At 36.3% G+C, this 21,754-nt stretch overlaps 1 protein-coding gene across 2 annotated transcripts in view; it reads left to right on the forward strand.

Annotated features, from left to right (window-relative positions):
• The window catches only part of NKAIN2 (sodium/potassium transporting ATPase interacting 2), a 529,063-nt gene that overhangs the window by 233,413 nt on the left and 273,896 nt on the right, over positions 1-21,754 (forward strand). For both annotated transcript variants that reach the window (XM_086876954.1, XM_086876955.1), the window contains exon 2: positions 3,763-3,900. In XM_086876954.1, the coding sequence (XP_086733080.1) occupies positions 3,763-3,900 (138 nt within the window). The remainder of the gene's footprint in view (positions 1-3,762; positions 3,901-21,754) is intronic.

The following is a 21,754-nucleotide window of genomic DNA, read 5'->3' on the forward strand; positions in this document are numbered from 1 at the left end:
GTGGAGCCTCACCAGAGAACAGTATCAGGACAGAATCCCTTCCCTCACCCTGCAGTCCATACTGGTTTTTATGCAGCCTAGGATGGGGTTGGCTTTCTGAGCTTCAAGTGCACACTGCCAGCTCGTGGTTTGCTTCTTGTCCACAAACAATCCCAAGTCTGTCTGCCCAGGGCTGCTCTCAATCCATTCTCTGCACAGTCTGTATTTGGGCTTGGAATTTCCCGAATCTAGGTGGAGGACCTTGCACTTGGCCTTGTTGAACTTTATGAGGTTCACACAAATGGACCTCTCAAGCCAGCCAAGGTCCCTCTGGATGACATCCCTTCCCTCCAGTGTGTCAACTGCACCACACAGCTTGGTGTCATCAGCAAACTTGCTGATGGTGCAAGAAACTCCACTGCTCATGTCAATAACAAAAAATGTTAAAAGTACCAATACCAGTACCAACCCCTGAGGAAGAAGAAGAAAGTTCCTTGACTTTAAAGATTAATATTTCTTTTTTAGTTCTTTCCTTTCTCCCTGTAATATCCTTGAAACATCATTAAACATTTGAGGCTAGTAGGTATGATTTGAAGAAGTGCAGTTGTTTAACCAAAAATTTTGAAGTAAAGGAATAAAATGCTTTCAAAATCAGATCTATATATTCTCTTGCTATGTAAGGAAATCCCTTATGATTCTGACATCTGTGGAAGAGGAGGAAGCTATATAATTCTATTTTTAATCATCTTTGTCACTACTTCGTCCTACTTTCCACTTTTCTTCTTTTAGAAACACAGGCCAAATGAGAAAAGTACCTCATGTAGAAAGTCTGTATTATATTTATGTTTGTTTGTGGAGAGTTTTATTTTCTCTCCACCTTCATTTCTTTAGGAAGTGGGAATAAAGATCAGGTTCTGTCCTGTAATTTCCATTTGATAAATCCATGATTCCCCTTGCCATGTTAGTGTGATCTTCTAAGGAAGAGTTGCATTTCCACAGCATTTCTTCTGTGCATACCCAACCAGAATGCTGCCATTTCACATATCCAGCAGTCCCCACACACAACTGATTTATTGAAGTGATATGAGAAAAAATATCAAGTCTGCCTGTGGCAAATGAGAGGTAGATATGGACAGAAGTGGTGCAGACTTGACTTTTTCTTCTGTATTTACCCCCTGCCTTGTGTGCCCTGCTTTCTGGTGTTTACTCACCCCAAGTTCAGTATGATCACAAAATCTGAGATTGGTTGCTTGGTACTGAAGGAATTGCTAGTAATGGAAAAAAACCAAAGAGTACATGGGTGTGTGAAAAGGAAAGGTTCTCACAGAACAACATTTACCCAATGCAGTCCCATAAACGAGTTTTGGTGGAACTGCATCTCTCACCAAGACAAGCAAAACAAAACATTTTGATGCATGACAGCAGTTTCCTTTTAGACTAAAAGTCATGTCAGGAATATGACGTTTTCTACTTTTTATTCAATTAACTACCATGCTGCAATTTTCCTCCATAATTGGCATACTTAACTAGATGATCTCCTGCTCTTTGAATGATTTGCATCTTCCCATGTATTATTTTTTGCTTGCTGAATCTCTACTGTTACTAAACTAGAAGCATGTACAGTCTAGACTTTTTTTTTCCTTCTGCTTTGCTATTCTTGTTTACTCCTTGTTTATCTGATGAAAATAAGAGCTCTGTGCTCACAGAGAACATTTTCCCTTTGTTTAACAGCACTTAGGTGTAACAGGTCTTTTCCTGATACACCTAATTGACTTCACACTGACCTACATAAAGTTGCTTCATGCTACATGTTGGCCTTTTATTTTTTTTTTTTTTAATACAAATTACTGTGTCTGTAGTCAAGGAAATATTTCTTAATGACAAGCTTAGCACAGGCAATCTGAGTTTTCATGAAGTTCCTAATACAGCTTGATCTTCCTTTTATTTCTTCATCCCACTGCCACCATTAGATCTGTCTTGGGATTCTGGAAACTCTTCTGTGGCTTCTTCTCCCTAGGGAGAGATAGGATATCAAAAATCAGTTCAGAAAGATTTTGGATAATGTGGGAACAGAATTTCTTTTCAATAAATATGTAAAACAAAATGGTAGTCAAAATACTAATGCTATAAGCAGGATGCATTGTGTGAAAGGGGTCTTTGTTGAAAAGAGAAATTCAATGTTTGACATGACACCTGAACACTCAAATTTGAAATTACATGGCTGACAAACTTCCTCAGAATTATTTTGGCAGTCTCCATCTCAAAGTTCAACAAATGTCAGTACATAGTATATAATTAACAGCCTTTTAACATTTGCAATGCTGATGTAAATGTAGGCTGTTTTTTAATGAAAAGTTTTCTTACTTAATTTCAAAAAGTGTTGATATAATGGTAGACTGTGGCATGAAAATTTAAAAATTCTCCCATAGCTGTATCATACAAGAGCAGTGGTTAATTACTCATTTAGTACTTGATCTCAAAAGATGTTATTTTTTAAATTAAGAGAGTGGTTGGCACATACACCTAATTCAGTTCATCCGCAGCATAACATAAACTCAGTAAATAGTCACCTGTCATTTAATTTAATCAATTTCTTGACTTTATAATCAAGAAATGACCACCTGCTCTTCTTTCTTTCTTTCTTTCTTTCTTTCTTTCTTTCTTTCTGTCTGTCTGTCTGTCTGTCTGTCTTCTCTCCTCTCCTCTCTCTCCTTCTCTCTTTCTCTTCTTTCTCTTCTTTCTCTTTATCTTTTTTTTTTTTTTGGGGGGGGGGTGTTTGTGGTGTTTACATTGCTGTTATTTTAATTATCATTAATAATTATGTATTTTTATTTTATTTTCATTATTCACATTTTCATGAAGTTCATCATTTCACCATTCCAGTTAGTGAAATTGTTAGAATGCTGTCAAAGAAACTCCTTGATCTAAATTCACTTTACCATTACATTGCCTTCTAATATTTACATAAATATTATTTTTGTCAAAACATGTCATTCTACTGCAGTTTGGGCTACAGTACTGTATTTTTACCTCATGTCAAAATACCAGTTAGGGACACCTGCTAATGGAATTATGAAATTATTTCTACTGCTACTATTAAAAAGGCATTTTTTTCTAATATCTGATCTATCTGTTTGGAATGGTATTGCTTATTAACAGTAATCATCAGCCTGGGATTGTTCCTCAACTGATTTTTAAAATATTTATTAACAGTCTTGGGGGAGTTAATACTTTAGCTGATGTTTGTGACAATAGAAGAAGGTAAACTAGAGTCATTATCAGTAGAAACAGGTCAAAAATTTGAGTGTATTTAGTTACAAGCAAAAGCCCACTGACCGAATAGTTGGGATAGAGAAAAGAGAGATAAATCAAAATGCAAGGAAGTCTTGGAAGAGACAGGACCCGGCTAAAGGATGGTGTTGTGAATGGAACAACATAGCTGAGAAGATGTCATAAACCTATCACTTATTTTCAGCACTGATACCTTAAAACATTGTAGCATTTGCTGGTGTATGTAACGAAGTGATTTGTGTTTCCCCTCCTGCAAACATACCATTGTAGTGAGCAGTTTTGTATCTTGGTAGAATATAACTCAGTGACCAGTGAGAAGTGCAGCTTTCATTAAAACAAGAAGTGGAAATGTTTCAAGCTGATCTTATTTTACTGCTGACAAGTTTTTTCTTTAACTCAGAGTTATTGTCTTTGATATGGCAAGGGGAAATACCTTCATATATGTTTTCTGGTTTGTTCTAATCTATTTATGCTTTTGCTTTTTAATCATAGGTTTCTGTGCTCGAGAGGCAGATATTTGACTTCCTTGGTTATCAGTGGGCACCCATCCTCGCAAATTTTATACACATTATTATAGTCATACTTGGCTTATTTGGAACCATCCAGTATAGACCTCGTTACATAACAGGAGTGAGTATTTAATTTCATTTATTTACTTTGTGTGCATGTGAAAAAAAAAAAAAAAACAAATAGAAAAGTGGTCCAAACTGCATCGTTCATAGAGCAAATAGAAATCTTATCTTGGTTTAATTTTCTTCTGTAACATTTTCCATTTACTTACTGTGCTTTTGGGACACCTGCAATAATCAACTGGTAACACTCTACTAAAGTTAAAAGTCAATATGATCATTAACTGCATGACAATATGAACTTTCAGGTGGAGTCAGCTTAAGGAATTACAATGTCTTCAGTATTAGGGGAATCTAGAGCTAGTCTAAATGCTAGCCATGACTTTCCTGGATACACTGGACCTCCCCAGCAGAGGCATGGTTCATTATATTTACTCAATATTCTTATTCACTACTGTTGCTAGAGTGCTTATCTGTTATGTACATGCCTCCTAGAATTTATAATCCAACCAGAAAACAAGGTGTGATGACATGGTAAGAAATAATGGACTGAGGGCTCCAGTATGAAAATAAGGATTTGGACACTAATTAATATTTTTAATCCATTTCTTTCCTTACTCAGCCACCCCTTACAGACAGATGTAGTACGTCTGTACTCTCTGTCACAATGCAGTATTAATCAAATCCTTCATACTTTCATATGTTTCTTTCTTTCATACTGTGGGTTTGTGGGGTATTTGCCTTTTGTACTTCCACAAAGAAAGAATAACAGCAACTCTGAAAACTATAATTCACAATACCTTTTGTTAGATTTTCTAACAATATTACTGTCAAAATTGGCTATTAATTCACATAAGCTTTTATACATTTCAGACACAAGAGCTGAAAAATTTGCCCATACACAACCATATTTTCATGTCAGGTGAATGACAAGGGGATCTTAAAACGGTAGAATGGCTTGTGTTGGAAGGAACCTTAAAGACCACCTGATTTCCAGCCTGGCAGGGGCACCTTTCAGTAGACCAGATTGCTTTAAACTCCATTCCAACCTGGTCTTAAACCCTTCTGGGGATGGGGCATCCACAACTTCTCTGGACAACATGTTCTAGTATCTCACCAGCCTCACAGTGAAGATTTCCTGGTATTTAATCTAAACCTATTCTTTAGTTTACTCTTTCGGTCTATAAGCCATTACCCCTTGCCTCTGCTAATTCCACAGAATGTGTACACATTTCTGCAAAGTCTCTCTCTTAACTGTTCCCTCATATACTAGCAGTCACTCAGAATATAGAGAGATTTTGCTTTTAACCCTCTGCTACCATCCATATTACATTACTGCGATGCTTGGAGAAATACATTAATATTTGCATCTGTATTTCTGTCTCTGTGATCTCCTATATGCAGAAAATTTGTATCCACATGTGCAATGCATTTATGCATGCACACAATTTGATATATTCCAAAAAATTTACTATCAACATTGAAAAGTACATTGAAAGCCTTAAATATTTAGTTTTTCCTCAAGTTACAACACAGAGATTCATGTGAACTGGAGTTTCCTTTCATTTCTGGTACTTTGACTGGTACTAAAGACTTGAAAATAAAAATGCAAAATTCAGGCATCTATCAAAGAAAAAGGGTTAAATGATCCATCCCAAGATTAACTACTCTGTGGCATAAGACAGAGCATGAGCATAAAATGCATAGCTGAGCTAAGCAAAAAAAGTTGGATTTAAATTTAAATTCCTACTAATTTTCACATACATCTTTCTTAGAGCCCACCCCAACTGCATAGCCTATCTGGCTTTGTGAGTTTGCCTCTCTGCATCATCATTGATTTGGATAGAGACAATCTAAGATCGAGCTCTCTTGCTGAGAGTTTATAAAAGACACCTGAATGTGCCAGTTATCACAGACTGATTGAATAAGAAGACAGTGATAAAAATTCATCCTTCATTTATCTGGATCAACAGAGGAGCTCTGTGGCCCACAATACGAAAAAGACATGGACCTGTTAGAGCAGGTCCAGAGGAGAGCCATGAAAATAGTCAGTGGGTTACAACATCTCTCCTCTGGAGACTGGCTGGGAGAGTTGGAATTGTTCAGCCTGCAGAGGAGAAAGCTCTGGGCAAACTTTACTGTAGCCTTTCAATATATACAGAGGACTTATAAGAAAGATATAGAAAGATAGAGAAGATCTTTTTACCAGGGCCTGTAGTGACAGAAAAAGGAACAATAGGTTTAAACTGAAAGTAGGCAGGGTTAGATTGATCATAAGGAAGAAAATGTTTACTATGAGGGTGGCAAGAAACTGAAACAGATCATCCAGAGTTTGTGTATGTCTCATCCTGGGAAGTGTTCAAGACCTTGTTGGATAAGGCTTTGAAAAGCTTAATCTGGAGAAAAATATCCATGCCCATGGCAGGAGATTAAAGGATTTTTAAAGGTCCGCTTCAAACTTATACCTGGTCACATTAAGTCTGGGAGAAAAGGACAGATTATTACTAATACATTACTTAACATGTAATTGCCAATATGCATGTAAAAAAAGATAAAAATCAAAGGAGAAAGAGGCAATTACCTTATGTCTGAGCTTCTTGCAGCATCATCAGGCTGCCAAACCATTCGGCCCCAGAGAGTGCAGTTGATTTAATCTATGTCTTTCTAAAGACTAGACATGGTCCATTGCTCAACACACCTAGTGGGATTGACTTAATGTTGGATATGACAAGTGCCCCTGACTCTACCAATTCAGATTTGGAGTATTTCTGTTGTAAATTGAAATTTATTACCTTCCTTTTTTAAAAAAATGTTTAAACTAGTGTATGAAAATGTGCAATAGTTCATCTCCCACATGTACATACCAGGATACTATCCAACAACTGTAATCATGCCATGGGAAATTGTAAAGCCTCTGAGCCACCTTTCTGAATTTTAAAGACAGTAGGACAGTCTCCATATGGTGAATGATTTGGAAGGGATTTTTGGTGAGAAAACATTTCAGAAGACTTTTTGCTAAATCTTGTTAAGAGTAAAAATTTTCAGATAAAAGTTATTTATAATAAAAAGATTTTTATGCCTAGTATTTTTAATAAGTGAGTTCTGGCATTAATACGCCTTATTGACATATTTCAATTTATCTTCCAGATAATGTTTTATTTATAAAAAGAAAGTGTGTGTACTCAAGCTCAGTACAAAAATTGTTATAAAACATATTTTTACAGAGTCACAGAATAGGTAAGGTTAGAAGGGACAGCAGTGGATCATCTGGTCCAACTTCCCTGCTCAACCAGGGTCATCTTAGAGCACATTGCACAGGATTGCATCCAGACAGTTCTTGGATATCTCCAAGACATCTATGAGGCAGACTCCACAACCTCTCTGGGCAACCTGTTCTAGTGTTCATTCACCTGATCGGTAAATAAGATTTTCCTCTTGTTTTACTTCCATTTTCTTTAGGGCGCTCATAGGGAAAATATATAGATATAGATATAGATATAGATATAGATATAGATATAGATATATAGATATAGATATAGATATAGATATAGATATAGATATAGATAGATAGATTATAGAGATATAGATAGATATAGATATAGATATAGATATAGATATAGATATAGATATAGATATAGATATAGATATAGATAGATATATAGATATAAATATAGATATAGATAGATATATATGTGTAAACTCATTTAATAAAAAGGATGATGAAATTAAATTGAATGGTCATTGTGCATTCTTGTCAGCCTGCAAGACACAAAATTTTGAAGTCAGTGATGTCAGACTGCTACCTGAATCTCCTCTCTGTAAAAGGTTTTCTTGGGAAGAACTTTTCTATTCTGAGACAAACCATTCAGTGCTTCAGTTTATTTGTACTTACATGATACTCTACTGTGTTGCAACTGAAATGTAGACATTTATTTATAGAAGGAGGCACACAGACACAGAAATTACTTCTCTGCTCTACGCAACTTTTCAGAGCAAATGATAATTTGAGAACATAAGCAATAATTTTCTGCATAATCATGTTGAGCTAATGCCCAATAATATTATAAGTACAATTAAGTAAATGACCTTGAACATTTTAGTAGTAGCTCTGTCTGGTGGCTGTCACAGGAGGCTGTGAATCAAGATACTGATTCTGTTTCAAACTGTGCCATTAGAAAGATGATTTGTTTGTTCAAGTTTGTTCAAGCACACATAATATTCTTCAGTTTCTTCCTTGATTCAGTAGTTTATAATGGATGATAATGAATGGGAATGGGTTTTTTTCTGTAGTCGATAGGATCCTAGAACCATAGAATGTGCTGAGTTGGAAGAAACTCATCAGGATCAACTTCTCATTGACTGAAACTTCTGGCCCTGCATAAGACACCCCAAGATTCACACTGTGCTTGAGAGCACTGCCCAAATGCTTCCTGAACTCAGACAGGCTTGGTGCTGTGACCACTTCCCTGGGGAGTCTGTTCCAGTGCTTAACCACCCTGTGGGTGAAAAATCTTTTTCTGATATCCAGCCTAAACTTTCCATGTTTCAGCTTTATGCCATTTCCTCAAATCCTGTCACTGGTCACCAGAGAGAAAAGATCAGTGCCTGCTCCTCCTCTTCCCCTTGTGAGGCTGTTGAAGACCAAAATGAAGTCTGTCTCTCTCTTCAGTTTCCTATTTTCTAGGATGAGAAAATCAAGTGACCTCATCCCCTCTTCACAGTGGGCTGAAGACCCTTCCCCATACCTCATGTCACTCCTTTGGATGTTCTTTAGTAGATCAAGGTCTCTTCTATATTGTGGCACCTCAAACTGGCACCCCAAAAAGCAGTATCTTCCCCTCATGAAGCTCTGCTGGCTGTAAGTGATGACTGCATTGTCCCCCAGCATTTTTCAATATCTCCCAGAACAATACTTTCCGTGATTTTACCAGACACTGAAGTGAGACTGACAGACATGTAGTTTCCAGGGTCCTCCTTCTTGCCCTTTTGAAAAATGGGACAATGTTAGCTGGCTTCCAGTCAACTGGAAGTCAACTTTTCTGGATTCCCAAGACCACTCAAAAATCATCCAGGAGGGCTTTGCAGTGTTATCAGCAATTTGAGGAATCTGGATGAATCCAGTCAGGCCCCATAGATTTGTAGGGATCCGGCTGGAGCAGCAGATGCCACAAAAGTTCAGGATCCATTGGAAGCTGATCATTTGCACAGTCATTTTCTCCAACTCAGGGCACTAAAACCCTTTTGGTCCATCCTCCAGGTTGAAGACAGAGGGAATGAATGCATGACACACCCCTGTCTTCTCTCTGTTCCTTGTTTAGGTGTTTATACCTATATATTCATTTCTCTATTTCAATGTATTTAGTTAATGAATAAATTCTTTCCAATACTCACATTTCTTTGCAATTTGAGTACCTTAGCTATTATATGTGCTATATTTCAGAGAAGACCAGCCCCTTAGACTTGTATTTCTGTCACAAATGGGCTTGAAGAAACAGAATTTATTTCCTGCAGCTATCACTAATACAAGCAACAGAATGATTAAGTTTTAGTATATTCTGTCACTCTATTCACTAAAGTCTTTGCTGAATGTGAGGTAGAAAGCAAGCTGAACGAGCCTGAAGTAAATCCACTTAAAACTGGAAATGGCACTTGTATGAAACATTTTTCATTATCCATGCTGTTCTCAGTGTAAAAATTTCCAGGATTTATTTGTTTTGCTCAGGTTGAAAGTGATTTATATTTTAGTACTTACAAGCCAGATCAACCAGGAAGCAGGTGACCACAGTTACATTTCCATGTTAGTAGAAAAATCTGTGTCACTGAAAACTTAAGTAATTACTAAAATGTCAGGAGTAATCCAAATATACACCTACCCACTGAAAAAGTTAAACAAGAGAGGTATCTCAGGGATAAGCAATGAAAGATAATGTTGACAAAATAGTAATTTCCCCAGATTAAGTAGAATTCCAGGAATTAAACTTCACATGTGCCTTAAACAGGGAGGACAGAACAGCTATTTTATTTGAGAACTGCATGTGTATTGAGATGTTCTTACATTTGGGAAGGAAAAGTGGAGGTTATCACCCATTAGTTTCAATTTGCTATTGAAATTTAGTGTGCATTAGCACACTAAAATTACGTTTTCAATCAGAAAAATCAAAAAGATTCAGAAAATACAAACTCTGCAAGATCAAGGAGGTGATAGCAACCCCTAAAGTGGCCATTTTGGAAAGCTCTGCCTACATCCAGATAGAACAAATGCTCAGGTGAAATTTTAACAAAATAGTTATGTAAATAGTTTTCCTTCAACGGGAGGAAAATCAGATGAGTTTTTAAAAGCAGAATTATATCTAGTCATCAATTAACAGTGACAAAAGTATTAGTGGTCACTGTGCCTCAGGAAATATAAAGAAAAAACATTTTTTGCTAATCTTTATCTTGGTGAAAAAGCTATGAATGATAGAATCAGTAAGAGTGAAAACAATCTCTGTTATCATTGAGTCCAACCATTAGCCTAACATGGCCAGACTCACCACTGAACCATCTCCCTGAGCACCATATTTACAAGTTTTCTTTGAACACTTTCAGGGATGAAGGAATAGAATATTGTTTTAGGATCCCTATAAACTCCCAAATTAAAGAGGAGACATATCAAGGGAGAAAGAGCACACATATAGCTAGTTAGTAGAGATAGTTAGCTACAATAAACATTTATCTGAAACATTTTGTCTGATGAAGTAAACAAAGAAATAAAGTTGCTAAAACTATAATGAAGCATAGGATTGCATTGAAGGAAATAAAAGCTTTGAAGTGCAAAATTTGTGACCAAGCGGATGAAGACAAAGGAAAAATACAGACTAAAACTAGAAAATTTAAAAGATCACTAGTAAACTTTGCAGAAACACGTTTGGGACACTGGTAAAACTCCATAAAATGAATTAAGCCTTACAGTCTTACAGCTGGAGAATCCTCCTCAGCCCTGAATTAGATTTTTTTCATTCATGGTTTAATTTTTGTGCCAGATAAACTGCTGCTAGTAAAACACTGGTATTTTATGGTGTACTAGTTTCTGCATCCTGGCATTTTTTTAAAATGCTTTCCATGCCATAAATAGAAGCATGAATTCTCCTTAGTTTTTTCCATGATAAGCATTTTATATGTTAACATTCTTTTTATTCCAGAATTTATACTTAATATTTCGGTTGAACAATGCTTGCTGTTTGTCAAAGCTCTTCTTAAAAAATATTCTTTATTCTGGTCACCTTTTCAGTAGTCCTTTCTCAGGTCTTTTCAGTGTTTTCTGAAATATTTCCATGTTCAGAAATACCTGGAACAAGAATATGCTATTGCAGCTTTTTTCACTTAAATTTTTTCATAAAAGATTAGTGACACAATTTGGATACCAAAGAAGAGTAGAGTTTGATTCTTTATATAGTCTGTCCTTTTACTACTGAAGCTACCTCCATACAAATGACCTTTGTAAACTTGGCTAACTGTTATTTTATTGGAGGGTTTTGCTCACTTCTGGGAGATGCTGTGAAAAATCAGTAGGGATGTAAGTAGAAGACTGCCCTTTGGACTTTGAACAACATATGCTGAAAGAGATTTTGATTCACAGGGAAGTATGCTGTTTAATAGAGTGCTTCTGCTGCTGTTGTGTTAAAAGACTATATTTTAGTATGTTGTGGATTCAAATGTACTTTAATTTATATTTAAAAGGACAGGCTCAGCAGTTTACTTTTGTAACTGAATCTAACCAGCTTTAGGGTAGGGATGGGAATGTGAAGAGAGTAGAAATTTGTGAATAGCTGGCTGATCAGTGTCATAGCACTAATCCAAATTTTTAGTCTAATGGCTAACAGACATGCAGAACTTGATCAAACAAAAGCTTAAGTATCCCACTGTTCAAAAAGTAATTTTTTCTGTATGCTTATCAGTTGTTTTTTTGGTAGAGTATTAAATACAAGTTTAAAACAAATGTTTTGTTTTTATTTTTTTACCTGATAATCAGTCCAGAAAGTCAGTCACAGATTTGATGACCCTGGTCTTTTGACATCTCCTTTTAGATATGTCTTGATAACTTGCAAAACATCTCAATGGATTTCAAATTCTTAAGCCCTGGAGATTCAGCTAAGCCTTGAATAAATATGTTCAAGAATCACTTCCAGTATAATATTATACAGGGTACATCTGTCTTGACTGTATGGAAGTAGATGAAAGAAGATAGTCTACAGTAAATTTCTCTGCATTTTCTGTCCTTTTTTTGGCTCTTGATTTTAAAGTTTTCATGCTATTTAAGACAGAGTATTTTTTTTTTTTGCTATAATTGTTTGGGTGAAGTTTGGCTTCTTTCATCTGCACTCTTCACTGGGACTTATTTAGGTGTAAGGCAGTGAGGGTACAAATAATTAATCTAAAGAAAATTATGTAAAGGATGGCTTTTCTTTAAAAAGTGGAAAATATTCTTTCAAGCGTATTCAGACTGTTAATCTCCCAGCCCTAGGAAAGCACAATGGAAAAAAAATAAGCCACAAAACTCCTGCTGATCAGAGAACTAGTCAAGACATAAAAAGGATTTTATCCCAGATAAGAGCTCCTTATTCTCCAATTCCTCTAAGTTTTGTGTAGGACATTACTTTCTCAGGAGTTCCCTGCTGTCAGAAAACAGACCTCTAAAGAGCAAAAGAGAAACTGCCAGACTCCAAGAGGCTTTTTAAAAAGCAACCATTTTGAAAACACAATATACTCTTCTTACTTATTTGAGCATGAAATCTATTAGGTTCTTAGAACCACTGCTTCCTGAAAATGAATTTGATATATTTTCAGAAAATATGATTAAAGACACTCTGGACAAGACTCCAGTACAGAATTTACTTGAGTAGTTCTGCATGGAGTTTTGTTTTCTTCCAGACTGAAATGGATTTTCCCTAATTTTTAGAGTATTTTTTAAGTTTTCCATTATAAAAAAAATTCCTTTTAAAGACACTTAACTAATACTTTTTAAAGTTTTTTACAGTGATTAAAATGCTGATTATTAGAAGATGAAAGATTATAATTTGCATCATATAATTAAGTGCAGCTTTGGTTCCCAGAAAATTTTGTTTAGAACCTGTTCAGTGCAGGAAAATTACTGATAATTTTAATTTAAGTCCAGACTTACTGCTCTCATAAAAGGTTTGACTGGTGTAGAAATCAGGTACATTCATCCTTTCCTACAGCTTTTATCCCCTTTCAATGAGCTGTATTCACATTTTAAAAGTAGCCATTGAAAATGGCTCTCCCTCTCCCATTCCACAGAAAAGGAAGATGGTTTTCCAGGAAGTCGCCACTGAGGAGTAAAGTTCCATGTAGAGCTGAAAATAACGTATAGCAAATATTGTATTTTGTTTGCATTCAACCCCGAGAGCTCACCATGGAAAGCTGAAAATACGAAGTTCCTCTGCATTTAATTTTGTTTCTTTAGAATAGCTCCTCTGTTTTGTCACCATAATGAGTGCATTTTATTCTGCGGTGGAGTCTGTGCTTCATTTTGATTGTTTTTTTTCTCTTTAGAAGAACTAGCAACCCTTTGTGCTAAAATAATGTCTAATTGGCACTTTAGTTGAAATACTATAAAGAGCATGAAGAATGAATGACTTAGCTGATGAAGTCCTTAAACAGATATATAGAGGAAGAGATTAGAGATGAAATCCATGGGGTTTGCTACCTCTACCTAAACTGCAGTGGAAAGCATTAAAATTCTCTTAAGAATCAAATAGCCCTGGCCAGCTAGACATAATTAAAAATCAAGCAAGGATAAGGTAATGTTTCCACTGCTCTGAGATGACCTCTGTAATTCAGTGCTGAATATTTCTCTTTATCTACCATAATCAGGTTTCCTTGTATTTCCTAGATTCACTCCTATATTTGTTACTATGGATTTTCATATTGTTTATTTAGTATTTTTTCCTAGCTGGTGTACATCAATTATGCTGACATTTGCTTGTCTAAAAGGTTATATCTTTTTATCTTTTTATCTTTTATGTGTTTATAGCATGCATTTATGTCTGTCCACTTCAGAGCTTTTAATGTCTCTGTCTTTGTGTCACGCTGCTGGAGTAGGGAAGTATTCCCCCACACTGCTGTAATACGTGGGAGCTGAAACATTAAAATCTGAGACATTTTCTCATTATCAGATGACAGGCTGTGACAGATAATCATGTGAATCCATTTTTCTCAAGTTACAAGCCAGTGCTTTACTCAGTGCATCCAGCAAACATAGGGATGCCAGAAACTCTCTATAAAGTCTAGGAATAAAGACTGGAATCACAGTTACCTAACAGAGTGGATTACTTCTGTGAGAAAAAAATTAAATAAATAAAACAGCCTTTGGACAGTATCTCTCTGTTCCAGCTGTCAGCTATGCCCCATATAACCGCTCCCTTCTGCTGGGATCAGGATGAGAATTGAAAGGGTGAAAGTGAGAAAACTCACGGTTTGTGATGAAGAGTTTAAGAGATTTAACAAAATCTGCACATGCAAACAAAGCAAAGCAACGAATTCATTTGCGGCTTCCCATGTACAGGCAGGAATTCAGCCTTTCCCAGGAAAGCAAGGCTCCATCATGCCAAACAATTATTTGGGAAGATGAATGCCATCTCTCCAAACATCCCTCTCTTCCTCTCTCTTCCCTCCCCTTTATATACTGAGCATGATGTCATATGGCATGGAATGTTCCCAGGATCATTGGGTTGGCTGTCCTGGCTGTGTCCCTTCCCAGCTTCTTGTGCACTCCCAGCCTCCCTGCTGGTGGTGTGGTGTGAGAGGCAGAAAAGGCTGCAAGCACTGCCCAGCAAGAACATCTTTATATTATGAACACTGTTTTCAGCACCAACCCTAAACATAGTTTCCTACCAGCTACTTTGAAGAAAACTATCCAAGACAAAGCTGGTACATTCTTTCAGCCAGGGAAAAGCTGCTGATGGCCGAACCTGGCTTTGTGATAACTCTTTTGTCAGACTTGGTGGCTGTTACAATGGCTACTGGTATCCCTTGTTGCACTCCTTCCAAGAGACTAATATATTGTAATTAACAGCTTATGGCACAGTGAAATATACATTAGAAAAGAACAGGAAACAGTGCCTTTAGTCCAAACTTCCTACTCAAATCTTACATTCCTCTGGTGTACTGCCTCTCCTTTGCAACTGGCTCCTGGCTCTGGGCTTGTTGTGGAATACGATCACAGAACAGCAACTCTGCTGCTGCTCTTCTTTCTATTCCAGCTCCTTCTGTACTTCTACGTCTCCCTCCAATCTCTTCACCTTGATTCAGTTGCTAATCTATACATGTATATTTGAAGTGGCATTGTGGCATCATGTAGCTAAAATGAAGTTTCAGCTTTAAATTAAAGTTGATTTTATTTTTTTATATTTTTTATTTTTTGAATTTTAATTTAAATTGAAGTCTGAGCAGCACTGCTTACCAGTACTGTACTGAAACCAGGTTCTTCTGGCCAACTGATTACAGCTTATGAAATCTTAGTAATTTGAGTGAAGCTGACTTCAGTCATAGTTGTTTCATATCTCTGCACAGGATGACCTGACAGTACCTGGCATCCACCCTCATATTTTTTTCAAGAGTTTTTTTTGCTAGGAAATGTGGCTGATTCTTTTTTGTGAGTTTCATTGTCACCCTGAGGTTATGCTACAAGAAAGGTGCATTGAGAATCACACAAAACTACACTACCCTATTCATTTACAAATCTCCATTTCCAGTTCTGAGAGAAGCTGGAGGTGCTTTTCCTCAGTTATATTCCAAATGTGGCCTTTATTTCCCCAATTTGAACAAGAACCTGTAAAAAAATAATTTGTGAATCTTGACACAAATCTCAATTTCAGAACTTCAGAGATGCTTTTCTCTTCCCATCTGTACTTACCTTTTAAATTTTTGGTGTTTTCATTATGGTTTTCAACTCCCAAAGCCTCACAAGAAACAGGGCATGGTACTTCTTTCAAGTTTCTCCTGTTGCTGCGAGAACATTACCAGTACAGATATATTTTCTGAATGACACTGAAAGGCAGGATGAACAATGAGTAGAGTTGTAAAATGCACTATTAAACATGTTCCAAAATTTCCTAATGCTCCCTATTTCTACAATTTAGCTGTCAAGGGCACTATTTATTTGCATTTTGTTTTATGGGTTATTATGTATATTAGGCAGAGATGTTAATGCTACATGCATTCATGTTGGTTAGATCATAGTGAAGCAAGATTTTACGTGCTATGAACTCAGCAGGTAAGATTTGAATTATAAATGCCTCTAAGGACAGAATTTTGCATATCAATATAAATTTTACTTCTAAACAAGTCTAGTAAAGTAACATTTTAGTTCTACAATTAAATGGTATGATTCCCCCTATACCAGTTTGAGCTACCAATAGTGCTGCTGTTCAATTCCTAGCTGTACTTTCTTAACTATTGCCAAGCATCCTGTTTGCTAGATTTCTATCTATTTATTTATTATATAAGTAAATAAAACTCTGCAGCTGTTTCCATTGATTTCAGTGTCAATTTTGGGCAAATGAGATATAAATAATTTTGGGTTTCATGCTGTTTTTTATGAGCAAGTAGGCCAGTTACAGATTCTGTGCTGATTGTGCTCTGTAACCAGTGAGTGTTTTTGCTTTCATTTATGGCTCACAAAATTAAACATTTAGCTGGTAGGTTTGCTGTCCTACTGGAAAAATGCAGAACTCGTTAGAAGTATCTGCAGCAGTCTTCAAGTTTATCAAATCACCATCTTTTGGAAGAGATATATGTTGTTCCTGGGATAAAAATTTTGTTAAAGAATAGCATTATGTAAGTAATGCATAAACAAGCAAAATCATCACAACCATGTGTCCCTTGATAAATAGTTTAAACAGGCGATAAATTTGAAAACAAAATCACGAATTTTAAGTTGGCATAATTTATTTTATCAGCTCACTGTTATTCAGTTTGGCTTTTTAAATCCAGGTCTAAAGTAATCTTCAAAACATTTCTGTTGTAAGTAAAAACCAAAAAGTTATTTGTAGCCTATGGCACTGAGCACTCTACATATTTAATTTTGCATCTGCCTGAAGAGCAAATTCCTGTTTGAAATTTAATGTTAAAACATGCCTGTCACTGATTTTATTTATGAGTTTTGTTTTACCTAGTTACCACTACTTTCTGTGAAACAAGAAGCACTCTTCTCTCTTTAGTCTTGTTGAAAAACCTATCCATAGATTTGAAATATTTCTAGTGACATAAATGGTACAAAGGTTTTGGGTCCTACACCTCTGAGTTGTCTAGTTAAGCCAATTTTTTATTTCACGTTGATGCTCTGAATTCTGTAGAAAAATTAGATCCTATTTCTGTCTTGAGAGACTCACCCTTGTAATAAGTTTAATTACTACTGATATTAATGGGTTTGTCTGCATGTCTTGGGGTGATTGACAGTGCTTTTCACTCATAAAGATGTCATTGTTAAATTCACATAGGTGTAGACACAGTGTGAATAAGCAGCCTTTTGTGATATGTGTCTGTTTCTAAAATGCATTTCTGTTTCTGTGTGAGAAGTCTCTGACAGCTTTATTGACACTGATCTTTGAGTTTTAGGATAACGTATTCTAAAAATGGCCAGTTTTATTTATGGGTACAAAAAGTCTGAAAACAGTCACTGACCATGGAATGAGGTCAAAAAGTTTTGATCCTTATATGCTGTGATTTGCACTCAATTGCACTTTAAAAGATCTGCATAGGAGAAGGATTCCTGCACAAGCTCAGGAATCACATCACTGAGAGTCTGTAGAATCTGAAAAAGCTCTGGTTAAGTCAGGGAAGTGTTGAGTATGTTCATGCACAACAATGACTGGGAATTTTAAATACAATATTACCTTTCCAATAAAACTAATCTTCATTCCACTAGTAGGAGAGATGATGAGACTCTCAGATTTATCCCTTTCTGTCATCTGGGAAGCAGAACTGCCAAGTAAGTGCTGGCATTGGAAATAATGAGGACTTGAATTGAAATACATTACGATTTTTTATTTTTTATTGCCTTAAAGGAGTGTGCATCACCAGAGTGATCCTGAGACTAAAATTTTCTTGTCTTGAAATCAAATAAATAGAATATGTACTTAATTACACTATTACTCTCAGCCCTGTTTCTCTATAGAAAACCTTAATTTAGTAGTTGCAAAATTTAATGAATATTCTCTCCTCACCGTTCAATAACTTAGGTCACTTTATTAGATCTTGTGATCCTTAATGTAGGCAATAATGAGATACTCTTCCATCTCTGCTCTCCTGGGCTTCACTGTGGTGCAAATTCTCTGCTCACTTCCCATTCCCAAAAATGGAGTCTACACAATTTTGCTGCCTATGGACCCATGCTGTAGTAACCTATCTGTAAAAATTATTCCTTCAGTGTTCAACTCTGTGAGCTTTTTTGCGCCTTCTGTTTTTCCATTTCTTTTAATCCTCTTATCAGCCTTTGTGTCTCTGTTGAATTTTCTTACTGGACATATGAAGCAAAACAAGTTCCTATGATAAAGTAAAATAATTTTTCATCATCTTTCAGCATGTGTTGTGTTTTGGGAACTCAAGTTTTCCTTCCTATCTCTACAAAACCAATGAGATAGCAATTTTTTTGTTTGGTTGTTTTTTAGTTAGTTTGTTTGTTTAACTGCCTCCTTGGCATAATTGCTACTTCTTACAGCTGGGATATTCCCTGAGCTAATTTCCTCTGAGTCCAGTTCAAATAGGGTGGTGTACATGTTGAACATGACCTCCACGTCTCAATTTTAACTTATACATATATATTCCAGACAAACTGTTAGACTCTTAGAGTTTAATTTATTTATTTATTTATTTTTCCTCAGGTCATTAAAACAATGCTGATGAGATGACCTGCAAAATAATTGTCTTATGATCAGAAATTTAGAGTGCTCCAGGGGAGGTTGGGGTACATTAGAGAACAGTATGTTGGACAGACAGTATTTTTTAATTAGTTGCCTAATAGTACCTAAGTATTTTGCCATTATTTGAATGGCAAAATATTTCAGTATGTTTCTGTGTTTTCAAAACACTCAGATATCCCATATCAGCTTTGACATCTAGCAGCTATACAGATCTAGCCCAACAAATTTTTCAATTTGCTTTTACTACCAGTACTGTACATTTTTTCAGAAAGTGGCATTTATTGATGTAAATGTTTAGGATTTGCTTTCATCACTTTCCTCCTACAAAATCTGAGTGGACATAGGAATGCTTCAAGCTGCATTTGTTTGCTAATTGAACCATGAGTTTACCTCATGACAGAAGCAAAGTAGCTCACATTCACTATCATTTTTCATTTGGTTTTGTTTTTGCTTGAAGCCTAATTTTATTACAATTTCAATTTGACATGGCAACTTATTTGTTTTGACAATAAATTACTTTCTACCAAGATAATTCAAACCTAGCTATGTGGGGAAGCTAGTAGGGGAAAGTAGAATTACTTGATACAATAATGACTGTTCAGCTGAGATATGAGGGAAAAAGATCTAAGGCTTTATAGGCTTTGAATTGTTCATACACATCCTGCACTGGTGCTTTATTATAAGGCCAGTTTCTTGACAACTTCTGCTTAGTTATCTTTTTACACTTTTTGGGTTTAGTTTTTTGGGTTGTTTTTTTTCTTCAATACACCTTGAAAACAAACCTCAAATGTGAAATAATCTCTTTTTGCCTAATTGGAAAGGGGTTGTTTTTGTTGGGTTTTTTTTTTGGGGGGGGGGGAGGGTGCAGGGGGGACAGCTTTGGTGTTAAGTATCCTGTGGGGGGTTATTTGCTGGTTTAAGTTTGGATTTTTGAGTGAGGTTTTAGACTAGGCAACTGTAGCATTTGTTGCTTCCTATTTCATTTAAGTCTATCAAAGTGGTCACAGTTGGATCCTGCCATTAGTTGAATGGGAGGACAGTTTCCATTTCTTTACAGTATAACCTTTATCCTGAGGGAGTACAAAAATCAGAGAAATGTTAGCCTTCTCCCTGTAGGGCTTGACTCTCAATAAATAATCTATCATCTTTCTCTCCATCGTTTTTTATGTAATCTATTTGAAGCTGCATGGTGAGTGCTGAGTGCTGAATGTCAATGACAACTGTGTTAAGACAGCCAGAAATATTCATTAATATGCTTCTGCATAGTTTGCTCTTTCATTTCACTGATATTTGGAACTATCTCTACTCAGTTATTTGGAAACATTTACTCTTATCAGTGTTTTGTTGAGAACTTATATGGAAATAAATGGCGTAATAGAATATATTTATTTATATTCTTCAAAGATCTACTGGCCACTGGGACTTGTTAGCTGATCAGTGTAGCATAGACAAGGAATCACATTACTTGTTTTTTATCTTTTATACCAAAAGTAAGAAAACCCTTTTTAAATTATTCAAAGTGGTTGAGGTTTGCACCCACTCTTCTGAAAAGAGGATTACTTCTGTACCTTTAAGGACAGGATTATTGGCAGGATGGGTAAAGACCTTGATAAGATCTGGGTAAGAGATTTGCCAAGAAGGCCAATAACATCCTGACTTGTATCAAGAGCAGTGTGGCCAGCAGGACCAGAGAAGTGATCGATTCTCTGCACTCAGCACTGGTGAGGCCACACCTCAAGTGCTGTGTCCAGTTCTGGGCCCTTCACTTCAAGAAAGACATTGAGGGGCTGAAGTGTGTCCAGAGGAGGGCAACAGAGCTGATGAAGGGTCTGGAGCACAAGTGTTATGAGGAGTAGTTGGGAGAACTGGGGTTGTTCATCCTGGAGAAAAGGAAGCTCAGGAGTGACCTGATTGCTCTCTACAACTACCTGAAAGGAGGTTGTAGCACGTTTGTAGCCAATCTTTCCTTCCAGGCAATTAGTGACATGACAAGAGGACATGGCCTCAAGCTGCAGCAGGGGAGGTTCAGGTAGGGTGTCAGGAAGAATTTCTGCACTGAAAGGGTTGTTAAGCATTGGAATGGGCTGCCCAGGAAGGTTGTGGAGTCACTATTCCTGGAGGCATTCAATAAAAAACTGGAAGTTCCATGGTCTAGCTGACAAAATGGTGACCAGTCAAAGGTTGTACTCGATGATCTTGGAGCATTTTTTCCAACGTAAATGAATCTGTGTATCTCTGATAAGAGAGCCATGCTGAGTTCTGTCTTACTGTGTATCCCTTTGAAGCTTGACTGCACTGCTTTCAGTTATACTTCTAATTACCAAACCCAAGAAAACCACATGACAAGGGGACATTTAGAAAGCCAAGGCATAAAATGAGTGTGCTATGCTGCAGTGAAAACTGATTCTCACCTGTCTAAGGATTCCCTGCTGTAAAGCTTCTGTGAGAAGCAGAGTGGTAAGAGAATGGAGAACGACATCATTAACAGTTTAACTATTTGAAGTTTTCCTGAGCTATAGATGAAATATTTATACCTACCAGAAGGAGAAATGCTATTAATCCACTCTTTATGAAAGGCTTTTAGTCAAGAGTTGTGTGTATGCTGTGGTTGTCACCAGTGAAAATGGAAAGCTTTTAATATACATAACAGATAACACTTGTAATTGAAATTCTATTTCTTTCCTTTCACTAATCCAGGGAATAAACAATAAATAGCTGCAGTTTGGCTAGCTACTTATTTTAAAATGTTTCTCCAATTGCATGTTTTCTCTTTCTGTATTTCCTTCCAGAATAAACACTTATCCAAAAATTTGCCTCTACTTTTACCAAATGAGGAATGTTTTGCTGTAACTAAATTATATGCAACCTCAATTTGATTCTAGTAAAAATTGCAGCCCTCAAAATGCCAGGCATAACTTGAATATTAATTTCTACCTTTTTCTTTAAAAGTTAAAGGCTCTTTTGGAAGAATAAAATGGATACAGAATATCACTA

Source organism: Cyanistes caeruleus, chromosome 2 (genome assembly GCF_971803275.1).
Source record: "Cyanistes caeruleus chromosome 2, bCyaCae1.hap1.1, whole genome shotgun sequence".
Classification (NCBI taxonomy): domain Eukaryota; kingdom Metazoa; phylum Chordata; class Aves; order Passeriformes; family Paridae; genus Cyanistes; species Cyanistes caeruleus.